At 36.6% G+C, this 14,476-nt stretch overlaps 1 protein-coding gene across 1 annotated transcript in view; it reads left to right on the forward strand.

The window, feature by feature from the left end:
* The window catches only part of LRP1B (LDL receptor related protein 1B), a 483,986-nt gene that overhangs the window by 397,511 nt on the left and 71,999 nt on the right, over positions 1-14,476 (forward strand). Inside the window, exons 61-66 of the mRNA XM_017740107.1 lie at positions 4,249-4,437; positions 5,208-5,356; positions 8,168-8,261; positions 9,332-9,448; positions 9,621-9,740; positions 12,037-12,156. Of these exons, the coding sequence (XP_017595596.1) occupies positions 4,249-4,437; positions 5,208-5,356; positions 8,168-8,261; positions 9,332-9,448; positions 9,621-9,740; positions 12,037-12,156 (789 nt within the window). The remainder of the gene's footprint in view (positions 1-4,248; positions 4,438-5,207; positions 5,357-8,167; positions 8,262-9,331; positions 9,449-9,620; positions 9,741-12,036; positions 12,157-14,476) is intronic.

A 14,476-nucleotide genomic window follows, 5' to 3' on the forward strand; every position in this document is an offset into this window, starting at 1 on the left:
CTTTCTGTTTTTATTATTTGTGTTATAGTATTTGCTTTTACTTTTGGAAATACTTGTGTTTCAGTAAGAGCCAAGGGAGGCTAGGCTTCACTTCTGTATGGCTTCTCCATAAGCATGTTTTTGTAGCTAAGAGATCGTAGATAGAATGATTTTCATTCCTGAAATCAGACAAAAATTTTTTTTATGCTTAAGTAAATGTGCTCAGAAAATATAAGGGAAGCAGAGTTCACAAAAGAGAAAAGTAAACATTTGTATCACAAATATGACTTACAGCCTATGAATTTATAGTCTTGGATCAAAATTCATTCAAAATGCAGGAGAGAGAGAGACAGACATATTTTAAGTCTGTCACGTTTCTCATGTGTCTACATAATCACGTTCTCTCCTGTGCCTCTTCTCTTAAGTTCATGCAGCACTTCATCTCCCTTTATTATGTTATATATTGTCATTTTTATTTGTCTTCAAGTATCTAATAATTTTTATTTCCCACCACTTGTGATCTGTTGCAAACCTCCTCGTTTTTCCCTTTTATTACCTGCCTGTGTTTTTCCCTCCTATTTTCTGCAGCTTTCTCAAAGGCCTGTGCATTCCTTCTCCTTTCTGCCTCCTCTTTCTTACCCCTTTTCTCATCTACTTGTTTGGTCAAGCACTGTTTGGGATTAGCATTCAGTGTCAGAAAATCCATAATTCATGGATAAAATGAAGCACCACTAGAGAATTAGAGGTGGCAGCAGGTGTGTTAGAAAAGGAGGAATTGCAAGGAACTTTTGCCCATCTCTGGTAGGAGGAGGCTGTGGTGGGGAAAGGAATCACAAAAATGAATTTTTTATCTTTAACAGAATATATTGCTTTCTTACTAATGGGTTGTCAGGTTGATTAAATGTTTTCAAATAGGTGATGCAGAGGAAACAGAGGTGCTTACTTATGACTAACCTGCCTTTACCTTAAATTTAGTAGTCTGTTTTTGCAGTGCTGCCAAGGAAAGGGGATCTTCCTTTCCTCTTTCAAACTGTGATTCACACCACAGAGTTTGCTGTAGGGTTAGTAATTAGTGGTGCAACATTTAATGACTGTATGTCATTTATGATGAGGTCAATCAGCTGAAGCTTTTTTGGAGTTAAAGGAAAGACTGAGGGAAGGAAGTGAGTGTTTCTTCTAGTCCATACATTTATAAAAATCAATATTCACTGCCTGAAATTTTGGAAAGCGTGAAACACTGATGTCCTTAAAGGCAAAGAATAAAAGAACATGAGAGACTATTTTACTGTTCCATCAAAAAATCAGATGTAAAAATTACCTCAGTTTTCTGTTCAGTTTTGTTTGGTCATTCACAGTTGATGGGAATTGTAGACTCTATAACCTATTGCATGTCAACAGTTCTGATGTTTCCTTGCTTATAACATACTAAAAGCCAAAGAAAAATTGTATTCAGCTATGGTAGAACTACTCCTTAAACAGAATTGGTTGCCATTTAATGCCTGTTTTCAGAAACTGCTCTCAGGCTTTACAAGTTTATCTTCTACAAGAAAATACATTGAGTTTTATGGTCAGCTTAGAAGAAATTTTATAAGTTTTTTGTTATTTAATTATTATTAATTCTTCTTTCATAAGAGTTCTATATTTTTATGGTCAGCATAGAATTTTTACAAGAAATATTTGTCCAGTGATTCTGTACTTATTTTCTGTGTTTTACTTCAAGTGGATTTTTATTTGCATATATTTGTACTATCCATTGCTTTGTTAATTAAATTTTTTAATAACTTTCTCTACATTTCACAACAGAAAACATGTAGCTTTTACAGCTTTAAACAGTGCAAGTTTGTGTTGATTATGACCTAATGAAAAGTTAATGCAGAAGCCCATTAAAATTAGAAAATTACTCAGAAATAAAAAATAGTGACAGGACAAACTGCAAGCTGAATCTGAGAGTGTTTAAGCCATTGACAGTTTCAATTTTATACCTATAAATGGTAATAATGAAAAACCCAGTTTTAGAAACAAATGTATTTTGTCATTCTTCTTCTAAAGAACATAAAATGAAGAGAATGTAATATTTGTCACATTGTTCCTGATAAGGTGGGTTTCTTTTTAGGAAGGTTGAAAGAGTTGAGCTTTTAAACCTGGTGCTTACAGATTTTTTTTTTTTTTAAATAAAAGAAAATTGTACTTAAGTCAATGGCCAGTTTTCTTATGTGCAGTGTTCCAACTGTAATATTTAATATTTTATGCCACACTCTTAACTTGGCCTCCCTATTAATGCAGTGTGATGAGACAATTCAGGCAGTATACGTTAATCTCCTGAATCTTCTTTAGTTCATGGATATAAAGTTTCATCTGGATGTTTTTGTATGTCTAATCCATTGAAGCCAGGATAATTTGTATGGAAACCCACAAACATGCACAAAACCAAAAAGTAAGTATTTATTCATAGATCTATGCTTAGGCTATGGGGTTTGCTTCCTGGATAGCCAAAATAAGGATAACTATTATTTTTCATTGGTGGGGAATAATAAAGATGAAATCAAAATAAGTTTTTTCTATGTAAATCCTCTTCATGTGCACTAAAGCTTTCATATGCCCTTTTATTCTGATTTTAATCTTAACTTTGATCAGAAAAAGAAAAAACAGACAAATAAAATAGGACATTTTTTGTCTTTAGAGAGATTGGAGTGAGACCTTTGACATCTTAATTCGATGGCAAGAGTAGAAGCAAGGGTCATAATTTATAGGAACAAATATTGTTTTAGAACTGAAGCAAAAATAAAATAATGAGTTTTATGGAAAGCTTCAGGGCCTCATTTAGGGCAGCAGTTTCTGATGTCCCATCCTGCTTCTCCTGTCAGCCTGGTTTGTATTTCTCACTGGAAACGTTACACAGTGGGATTCTACAAATCACAGAAATTATAAGAGCTTTTCTTGTACTGTACTGTGTGTGGAGCTGTGACAAAGTTGCCTCTGTAATGAGTGCCAAAATTGAGATTTCTTTGGACTTTGACTGATTTCTCGGAAATGCCGTGAAGCTCTTTCAAAAATACCATATTGTTATTTCAGTGTAATAGATGTGGTTCATGGGGACATATAAGAAGGGAAAATAATTTCTAAGCAGCAAGGTCTCCTTGACCAGAAGGCAACATGCCCTGCACTGGAGCTCAGTACTGGGAGGACTATTGGATAGAAAATTGAATTTTCCAAGTTGCTGTTCCATATACTCAGTATCATCATCAGATCTCGGTGAGCTATGGAATGTTCCAACAGGAATTTGAGATTTGCCAACTCTGTCAGCACTGTCCAGGTCAAAAGATGCACAAAATGAGGTAAAGGTGTTAAGGATATGCTGGTTAAATGTGACAGGCAGCTGCTCTGCTCTGCCTTTTCACCTCTATCAGTAATTAGGTGATTCAGCAACAAAAGATTATCATTTACAAATTAGTTACTGTGGCCATATATTCTCCTGTGACATTTATGATTACTGCTGTTTATGTTAAAAGGAGGAAAATAAAAAAAAAAGTGGCATTCAGTTACTGTTTACCAAGAACAAATACTTCAAGAAGAAGGAGTGTACAGCAGGATAAAGAATGCTCCAAAGCTTTTTCTCCCTTATGTCCTTCTATCCTTTTTCAAATGATGTTGGCTCATAATTTTGTGATACTGTAACAATCATCACTTTGTTTGTTTTTTCATATTGTATGGTTGGTGATGTTAGGAATAATCAATAAGCCCTCTTACTGCAATGTTTATTTTAATGCCAATTTTTAAATTTTATTTTTCCTGTCTCTCTTGTCAGTATATTTTGATGAAATAAAATACTATTAATTGTATGAAAGGGTCTTAAACACAGAGCATCAGGAGGTGTACATGTTTGTTTTGTATGTTTTCTAATAACATTTATTCTAGTAAAAGAGCAAATTTATGTTGCTTATGCAAAGAGTAAGGAAAGTTACGTTTGTTGCATATTACTTTAAAGTTTGACATGTCTTTAGTTTAAAATCTGGAGGTTTGTTTTTTTTAACTGAAATCCTTTCTTTTTCTCAACACTGATTGTGTCAACAAATTCTAAACCAGCAGGGCTCGTGCTCCATCCTCCTTCATTGTAACTGGTGATAAAGAACCCTCTGGTCCTCGTGTATTGTCACGATAATTACTCTCAGGACATTCCATAGCAGTTGTTCTGTCAGCCTGTGCAGTGGGGAATATTTTAACTGGCAGTTTTCTGAGAGTGAACATTAATCTGAGCATCTCTCCTTCCAGTCCCTAATCAAGACATCCCAGGGGTGATTGCACTGACGCTGTTTGAAGACTACATCTACTGGACCGACGGGAAAACCAAATCCCTCAGCCGTGCCCACAAAACCTCTGGCTCAGGCAGGCTCTCCCTGATTAACTCGTGGCACACCATCACAGACATCCAGGTGTATCACTCTTACAGGCAGCCTGATGGTAATTACCCTGTCTCTGCTTTCCAAGCAGTACACTGATGTGTTTAATGTAGTAGCCACGTGCTGAGGTACTGCATGCTCGTTTATCTGCAATGATTATTTCTGCTTCTGTTCCGTTTCAAATTGTGGAAGTTTTCAAATTAGCATTTTTAAACATAAATCTGCAGTTAATATTTTAAGCATATCTGGTATTAAATACATCTAACAGAACTTGCTTGGTAGAGAGATAATTTGTATGTTTAAAAATTAACCCAGATACTGACTGAAAGTACACAACTGTTCAGTTGCATTACAGTACAAGTTACCATTTTTTAAGAGGGGAACAATGTGTCATGAAAACTTTTAACCTGGGTCTTTGAAAAGTGTTAATATTGCAGAAGAATACTGCTGGACTGAGGGAATGTCAGAGAATGTGAGTGATGTGATTGTGTCTTACCTGCTGATATCCTGTATTTGAATTGCAACTGAATGCAATTTGGCAATTCACCTAGATAAGCTAATTTTTTCTCTTGTTATTAAAAAAAATAGAGCTTTTTTTCTTCCTCTCATTCTTTCAACATTGAACTTACAGCCATGGTAATAACTCATTTTTGCCTACAACAGAGAATAGCTTAAAGGCAAAAGGAAGAGGTTGCCTCCATGGGTTTTCGATTTCAGACATTCCATTGTAGAGACAGCACGTGGAACACAATTTTCTTCCTCTATAAAGCAGCTACCCCGAAGTGTGCTGAGATAAGAGGCTCTGATCTACCTCCCTTGTTCTGCCCACAGTGTCCAAGCACGTGTGCACCCTGAACAACGGTGGCTGCAGTCACCTGTGCCTGCTGGCCCCTGACAAGCTGCACTCGTGTGCCTGTCCCACCAACTTCTACCTGGCTGCGGACAACAAGACGTGCCTGTCCAACTGCACCGCCAGCCAGGTACGGGAGCGGCGTGGGGGTTGTTTCTCTGCTCCTCCTCCTGCTTTTAAACAGGGAATGCTGGCACCCAGGGAATGGGGAAGCTTTAAAAGGAGCTGAACACTCAGGGATGCTCTTAAAGCGTCTCCAAGGCTGTTAGTGGGAAACAGACTTGCAAATGGCTTTTTCTCCAGAGAATTCAGGACTTGTTCGCTTTCAAATGTCAATGTTCCTGCCAGTTGCTACAACAAATACAACTGCTAAACCCATAAAAATTGCCTTGAAAAAAATATGTGTCTGAAATATCAAAATACAAAATGTATATAAGAGTGATTTGAGATGCATGAATGAACTTTGCATTTCAAAAAGAAAACAAGCTCAGTCCAATTAGAAAGATTGGAAAATGATAGACTTGCATTGAAAAAAATCCAATGGCTGAAATGGAAACAATTGCATCAATTGAAACACGAAATTGTAGTCCCTGTGACTTAAAATAGACATTTTTTGCTTTTTTTCTTAAAATATAAGGTAGATACATAGAACATACTGATTTCTTATAAGAGAACCACTTTGATAAAAGTCTTTGGACTATTCTAACCAGACAATTAATTGGTTGATTGTTATGGTACATATGGCATTTAAAATATTTCTAGTATGATTTTCTAGTAGTTGCCTTTTATTAGAGGTGTGCTAATGATCTCTTACAATGTTCTATATCCTGATGCATGATAACGATTTCCAGCATTAAGAAAAATGGTTTTACTCCTAATTTTTAGGGAGCAGTGGCCATCTTAATAAAAGATGTACAGTTTCACTCAAATAATAATCTTATTTAAGATTAAATACCCACTACCTTCCTCTGTTTCCTCAAGGTGTAAATCACTTTAAAATGAGGAATTTCTTACCAATTTTTTCCCGTATTTTCTCCTCAAATCCAGCTTAAAAAAAAGGCACTCTTTTTTTTTTTTTTTTTAGTTTTTCTTTAAATGATACTAGAAGCTTTTTCCACAGTGAATGTATGTGCTAACAGTTGACTGAATGGCTCCATTCCAGTCTAATTAATTCAGTGGTAGTATGAATTCAAGAAATAGCATCGCATCTTGGATGCTTGAGGAGCAATATTTTATCACTTGTGGATTCCACAGAGTGGAGAGCAGAGTTGTATAAAAGAAGCTGTTTTAGACAGACAGAGATTGACATTGGTTAGTCATCATTTTTTTCCACTTTTGAAATCTGTTTGCTGTTTGATAATTCATATGTCTGATGGCATCAGATGCAGAGATCAGTGGCAAAATGTTGTTTCTCCTTAAGATTTTCAGATGATGCTGTCAAATCAGAGCTGGTCCTATGATGTAACTGCTCTTGACAGCACAGCCACTGTTGGCTACTATTGATGAAAAGGAGTTGGATGGTCCATAAACTGATCTTGTATCTCCAGACCATCCTGTGATGGCTAATCTGGCATGGGAAATTGTTCAGTACAAATCCCATCAGACTCTAGAACACCAAAACTCCATCCATTTAAGACCCATATGACTGATCCCTGATTTTGCAGGGTTTTGTCTCCTCAGGTTAGAAGGGAGTGCTAGTATTTTCATAACAACATCTAAGAGTTAGCTATTTCCTGGAAATAGCTTTATAATTCCATTTTAACAGCCTGAAGTCCCTTGTGGTAAGCAGAGCAAGAAGAAAAGACAAAGAACAAAAGACAAATGTCTGAGTTTCTGTTTGTCTCCTGCACTTGGCAGCATCCTGCTGAGCTCCTCTGAGCTCCAGATGCGTGTGGGGCAGTTTAATAGTTTAGAACAGCTGCCCTTCAAACCAGCCTGTTACATAGCAAGTCCCTCAGGGTGGTACAGGAATGATGTAGCTCCAGCTATAGGTTCTGTAACATAAATGCTCTCGAGACCCTTATTTTTCTTGGCAGAAAAGATAAACTGAGATAAGGCACCAAATTTAATACACCTTTTAAATACAGTTTTATTGAATAATCAGTGATTTTTAAAATGTGAAAAAAAGCTGCCCAGTGACAGAAAATGAAATGTCTTGTCCTTCTAAACATTTGGTTTCCTTCCTTCCTGTGTTCATAGAGACACCAGGTAGGAAAACCAACATTTCTTAAAAGCTGGTCGATAATCCTCCCGGATTTTTCTCCCTGACATGAGCCACATAATGTACTCAGGTTTTAGGTTTAGCCCTAGAAAATTACATCAATTTGTACTGTTTGTTTTGTTTGCATTCCTCTTTCAGTCAGAAGAAAGGTCTACTTAAGACAGTAAAGGCACAGCCAGGGTCTTACAAAGGATTTTTCTGGTTTTTCTACAGTTGTTTTATCCTTTTAAAAGTCTGGAAGGCTTTACATTTGATTTGTTCATTTAATTCAAACAATATAAGCAATACCATACACAACACCACACATTAAGGCTCCTTTCTGTAACTATGGGTGTTTGGCTATATCTGGAAAAATGATGTCGTCTGCTTCAACAGAAACCAGGAATTGAAGTGTTAGTTTTGAATAAGATCTTCGAGAATGAAATCACAGAATGCAGCAAAATGCAGTGAGCAGTTTGTGTTGGGGCACTGTAAGCCAGCATAGCACAGCCATTGAAACTACAGTGATTTTTATCCATTTGACAATCTCAGTGCCAAACATCTCTAAATAAAAACCAATATTTAAAACACAATGTGGTTGGGTTTTTTTTTTAAATTAATGTAAGAATGCCTCAAGCCGTGAGTGTAAATTTTCATAAACGGCGCTATTACTGCTTATAAACAAACAAATAAATAAATGCTCACGTGAAACTTCTGTTCCTGCTGGCCTTCCTCTCACAGTTCCGCTGCAAAACCGACAAGTGCATCCCGTTCTGGTGGAAGTGTGACACTGTGGATGACTGTGGCGACGGCTCCGACGAGCCCGCCGAGTGCCGTAAGTGCTCGCTGCCTTTGGGGCCCAGTGTGCCAGCAGGGTCCATATATTGTACAAATTTATAGCATTTATAATGTTTAGGAAGAGGATTTTGGGGTCACTTTTGTTTGCAGCACTGTTTTATGTTCCTTGGTCTCTGAGTCTTTTAAGGTGTTTGGAAAAATCAGACGTGTTTTTCATCTTTTAAGCCTTTTCGCTAAAGATTTTAATTTTGAAGCTGTGTTCTGAGGTTGTGGAATTCTTTGCATAAATACAAAATTCTGCCAGGTTTATTTGGTTTATTTTTCTAAGTAATAAAAATGTGGGATTCTAATCTCATTTGCTTGTGTTTTGTGGCAATTATAGAAGTTTAGATACACATTATTATTTACTGCAGTTTTCTGAGCAACAGCAATGTTCTCCCCGTGATTCTCGTCTTCTTCCCTTAACCTTATATTAAAAAAAAATGCTCTGTGTTCTAGAATCTCCAGTTAATTAACAGTTAGTTTGACTTTTGGTATTGAAATCCCTCACCCTTATTTTTACAATTTTATAATTAGTTCTCCTTTTTTGCTCCAGAGGCTTTTGAAGCATTTTTTAATATTTGTAACCATTCTACATAAAATTCCATTTTAAGCTACTCTATGTTTATATAACATATTACTTTAAAGGTACATAATTGCTCATTATTTCTAATGACAGAGGCTGGAGAAGGAACAATGTTAGGCCTTTCTTGGGAAATAGAATTACAGTGGTATAGGGAGTTTCTTAAAAGCAGACTTGAACTCAAGTGTTTAGATCCTAAATTACAGTTCTCTGTTGAGCCTTTACCAAGCTTCAACCTGCAGGGAGTTTCATTCTGTGCCATTAGCTCTGTAACTATAGTTGCACAAATTAAGGTGTCAGACTTTGAAATTAGTCTTCCAATCATATGTGTATCTTTTAGTTACTCATATATACTCAGATTGAGATTATAAAGGAAATACAAAAGTTTGTAGGTATTTTTGAGTAGTCCACAGGGTAAGAACAGCACTAGTGAGAATTTAACCATTCCTCAGGTAGTATTCATAAGCAGTTTTGTCTTTTCCCAGCTGAATTCAGATGTCAGCCAGGACGTTTCCAGTGTGGAACTGGGCTTTGTGCTCTTCCAGCCTTTATCTGTGATGGAGAGAACGACTGTGGGGACAATTCTGATGAACTGAACTGTGGTAGGTGATTCTATACCTTGTAGGCTTCAGAAACAGCCTAAACTGCTTTAAATGCCACGTTTCAAACTCTATGAACAAACTGTATTTTTCTTGATTTACCTTTGAAGTTTTGAATCTTTTCATTTTTAACTTTTAATCATTTTAACTTCTTTTACTTTCTTTTAATTTACAGACACACATGTGTGTCTGTCCGGGCAGTTCAAGTGCACGAAGAACCAGAAGTGTATCCCAATAAACCTGAGATGCAACGGCCAGAATGACTGTGGTGATGAAGAGGATGAAAGAGACTGTCGTAAGTTCTGCTTAGAGAATTTTCATCTGTAGCCGGTTTAAAACAAGGAACTGGAGTAAAATACTGTAAATGTCCTCTACCTAAAATAATTTGAGAACATGCAAACAGTTAATTCATGGGATTGGCATGTAATGCTTTATATACAAGGGAGCAAACTAAAATGTCATTTATTAACTTCAAATTTAAAGTCATTTCAAAGAAGAGAGGGGTATAAACAATTTCAGGCATTTAATTGGGTTTTTGACTGAGGTTGAAACACGTATTTGACTCTTAACCACTTCACAAATGACTCATCTTCTTGAGGCTTTCATCTGCCATGCCTTGCAGCAATGCATTTCAACGGGAAAAGATGTTTTTCAGAATATTTTGTTGGAAAAGCTGTAGATCCAAAGCTCCTTCTACATCCTTTTTCTTTCATTGATTTTTTAACCACTTCTCTTCTCTTTTCTCTGGGGACTTCATTAATTTACCTATGTAACTGGATTTCCATTTGCTCAGCTTTTAATGCAGCTTACTTTCCATAAATTCATTTTAACTATATTTCTTTAATATAAGTGGAGGAAATATTTTCAGATTTACAGCGGAAATTTATTGAATAAGTTTGTGTCTTTGATCATGGGGCTGATGATGGGGCTGCCTTGAAGTGTCACTGTCTTTTGCTCATTTCACTGCTCAGATCTGCTGCTGATCTCAGCTGCTTGCTCTGAATCAGCTTTCTCAAGGTTTGCATGTGCTGCATTTCTGCAAAGAACAAATCCTTCTCCAAGGGGAGAAGGGTTGCTAAGGATATAAAGGCTTTGCTGATGGTCATGTTTAATGGCTGTCTTCCAAACTGCTCAGGAGAGATATAAATACAAGTTTTGCAGAAAACATTTTGTGTTGGTTTGCATGTTGGGTTTCTTTAAAAACTGATTAAGAGGGATTGGATAAACTCCTGTGAAACATAAAGGAGATTACTTTTTTCCTTGGAAAGAACTGCACATGGTATATGGAAGGCTCCCAAAAGCCTTGAGGTGTAGCTGGCAGAAATTAAATCAGAGCAGCAGAATCTGCAGCTCAGGGACTGTGAGTTCATATTGACTTGGGCTCCTGGCACAAGACAGGTAACAGGTGAGATTCTCACTCACTCTAATTTCACCAGTCTAGGATCCATAAAATACTTCTTTTTTTAGCCCTGCCACTGTTTTGTTTTACTTACCAGGTGACTTTTTCAAAGTCACATTTCATACTGAAGGCTTTCCATATGTACAGTGAAGGTCATTGTGCTGGTCTTTCTTGTAAAGCACTGTGAAATCCCCAGGTAACCTGTCCTAGCTGAGGATCAGAATTATTTGTTACAGTTAGGAACATACCCAGCTCTGTGGAAATGTGACACTGAAAGAAATAATACACCAACTTTTAGCAAACCTAAATTTTTTCCTCTTGCCAAACCCGAGAAACAAGAGTGATAATATCAGGGAGCAAATTGCTTTTCAACAGGGACAGGAAAGTTTTTTAGAAGCACTACAGAATTCCTTAGGTAAAGGTGGGACAGACATTAATGTGGGAAAAACTTATTGAAGGTTTCCTGTTTTCCCCCTATGGTCAATTCAGTTTAAAATTATTTGGAGTACATATATTTATCTCTAAAGAACATCTAGAATCACATGGGTGCACTGAGGATCTGTTTTGTTTTTAAGTGGCTGTTCTAAGGTTAATGCAGTTAAGCTTTAACTTAGAGCATCCTTAAAGAATAGGCTGAAAGCTCAGCTGCAACTTTGCATCTTTTTCTTGTTGTAGGATTCATTCAAAAATTGTTGTTTTAAACTGATAAAATGACATATTTGTCAAACTTTTCTCAGCATTTACCCAATTTAACAGAGCACAGAATTTCACAAAAATCGTGCATAGTTTTGATTCCATTTTTGATCAAAGCATCCAGAGCTGCCTTAGTCTTACAAACTGACAGAATTTATAACTGGCATTTTAGAAAGTTAAGGAAAAAAACTTGTCTGGTTTTTGCTAAAGCGATTTGATTCTATCAATGGTAAGTCTATTTGCTGTTTAAAAAAAAAATCACAATAGATACTTTTTTATATTTGTTTTACCTTAATGTTGTGTATAAAATAATATATAAGAAAATGACAAAACTATAAACAGTATAAACCTGACTGCTGTTTTCTTACAGATATTACATAAACGATGCTAGAGAAATCCAATTTCTGACTCTTGAACCCTTCATATTTTTTCTTTAAAACACATATTTTAAATATTACCAGAAATTCCTAATTTTGATCTGGAATTCTTTTATTTAAAGCTGAAAACAGTTGTTCTCCAGACCACTTCCAGTGTAAAACAACCAAACACTGCATTTCCAAGCTGTGGGTGTGTGATGAAGACCCAGATTGTGCAGATGGGTCAGATGAAGCAAACTGTGGTGAGTATGCCAGTGGTTCTGAACCTGTTGCTGTGGCTTGACATTTATTTAGCAAAAGAAAATAATCATCCCACTTTTTATATCCTCTTTCAATGTTTGATAATACCTATCTGGAGCCTCTGGCTCATCCAATTCTTACTGAATGGCAATCTTTGTATGAGTAGTTCATAAAATTCATATTGTACCACTGCTTTATTGGCAGGAACTGCAAATGAGTCTCTCATGTGGCATTTAGAATCACAGAAGTGGCACAGAATGTACTGACTGTCACAGGATACAGTGGCATTCTTTATTTTTCTTGCAGTGTTACCCACTTTCTGTCAATTCAGTCTGCACTTTATTGCTACTAAGTTCATAAATAGTGAAAATATAATAATTTGCAAATCCTGGTAGTTAAGACTGGTTGTGTAGGAGGGTTCAGAGCAGATTTCAACTTGATATGACCAACTTTTGTGTCTCTCTGTGAGCTCCAGGGAGTTATGAGTCAGGTCTTATTGCTGTAATTACAGAAAATAACAAATATAAATATTCTACCTGGGAAATGGATTACAGACAATCAGAGGCAGAGTAAGTGGATCAGTACTCCTGGAAAACCCTTGAAGATGGGTGTCAATGCAAGACACACGCTAACCATGTGCAGAAACATTTGTGAAACTTTCAAGACTGGTCTATAAAGGAAAACACAGAAAAATGTTCTGAGGTGGAAAAGAACAAGACAAGTGTGGGACATTTAAAGCTCTCACCATTATTCATCCATGCATCAGTAAATGGTTTGATGAAGCACCTGTGTCTGGGCAGGTTTATCTCTGCGACAACAGAGGTAAAACTATAGGCTGCAGTCAAGGACAAAGCACTGGGCTGCTCTTCCATGGATGTATTTCAAGTAATGGACACATGAGCACATATAAAAATGCTGAAGGTGGCAAATATGCCTAGGAGAATGAAGTCTTTCTCAACACTGAAAATCCAAGACCATCGTTTGATTTGCCGAGATGGAGAAAATAATTGTTCCTATCAACTGGAGAGAAGTTTCCAGTCCAAGGAATCATCCAGTCCAATTCACTGAAGAAACAGTGAATACAAAGGAGATAAAGCTTCATATCCCCTTCTGGGCTGCTGTTGTAGTACCCCTGCACTGTTCACTTCCTGATTTACTTCACAGCTGCTTTCTCCTGCACCATTCCACATCATCTGGATCTCCAGCATGCTGTTGTTTTCCAACTGGGACAGCATTCCAAGCTTCCAAACTATGGATTCACATTTCGGCTAACCTGTGCACACCCAACTGATGTGGCACAAATGGTCTTAAAATAGTTCATCTAGTAATATCCTCAAGTCACTTTTTTTTTTCCCTAGAAGAGAAAAATAAATAAAACTGACATTAAATAGGAAAAAATGTGTTTATAATAAGTGCTTCACTCTGAACCATCATTTTACAATAGAAAGAATAAAATTACCCAAACAGTTAAAAAGCATCGAGGAGCAATGTGTGCAATCCCAAGCTCAACATGTTTTTTAAATCACAACATATACAACTGGAGGTGTTGGTTCACATCTGAGACTCATCTTGACTTTTATCCTGTCTCTGGCAGTGACTGAAAATGAGTATCTAGGGAGGAATATGTGAGCAAAGCAGGCTTGTAACTGAACTTCCCTGGGATACCCTTCCATCCTCTAACAACTTGAGAATCAGAGATACTGTGGGTCAAATATGTCTCTGTATACAATAATTCATGATAGATTTCACTCCCTTTTTACCTTTGTAGGCTTTTCACAACATGCTGCAGCGAGGTGTTCCACAGCTTAATCATACCCTTCCCTGACAAAACACCCACATTTTTATTTTAGATCTCCTGGCTTCATACACTGCTCTTGGTTTTCATGTTGGAGGAGACAGAATAACTTATCCATAGTCACAATTTCTGTGCCAAATACGGTTGTGTACACATGGAACAGCTAAGCATTCACAAGAACAGGGTGTGTTTAATCACATTTTGAAGTTTTCCATATTTTTAGTATTTGAAATATGTTTAAATGACCTTACTATGGCAGTAATTTCAGCACAGTTTGGTCTTCTGCATTTTTTTTTTTTTTTCAAGTTAAAGATTGTTATTTTTATGGACAAAATTTGATAGAATTAAATTCTAAAGCTGCAAGCTGAGCATAAAAAGGATCTGCATATGTTGATGTAACACTAATTTGTTATTGTTTAGAGTTCATTTCTACAATGCCTGCAATGCAAAACTTGTGTAAAGTAATCTCTTTTTGCTTGAGTGCTGCATGGCCATATGTATTTTGCTTAGTCAACATCTGCTGCTGT

This window comes from Corvus brachyrhynchos, unplaced genomic scaffold, assembly GCF_000691975.1.
Source record: "Corvus brachyrhynchos isolate BGI_N302 unplaced genomic scaffold, ASM69197v1 scaffold126, whole genome shotgun sequence".
Lineage (NCBI taxonomy): Eukaryota > Metazoa > Chordata > Aves > Passeriformes > Corvidae > Corvus > Corvus brachyrhynchos.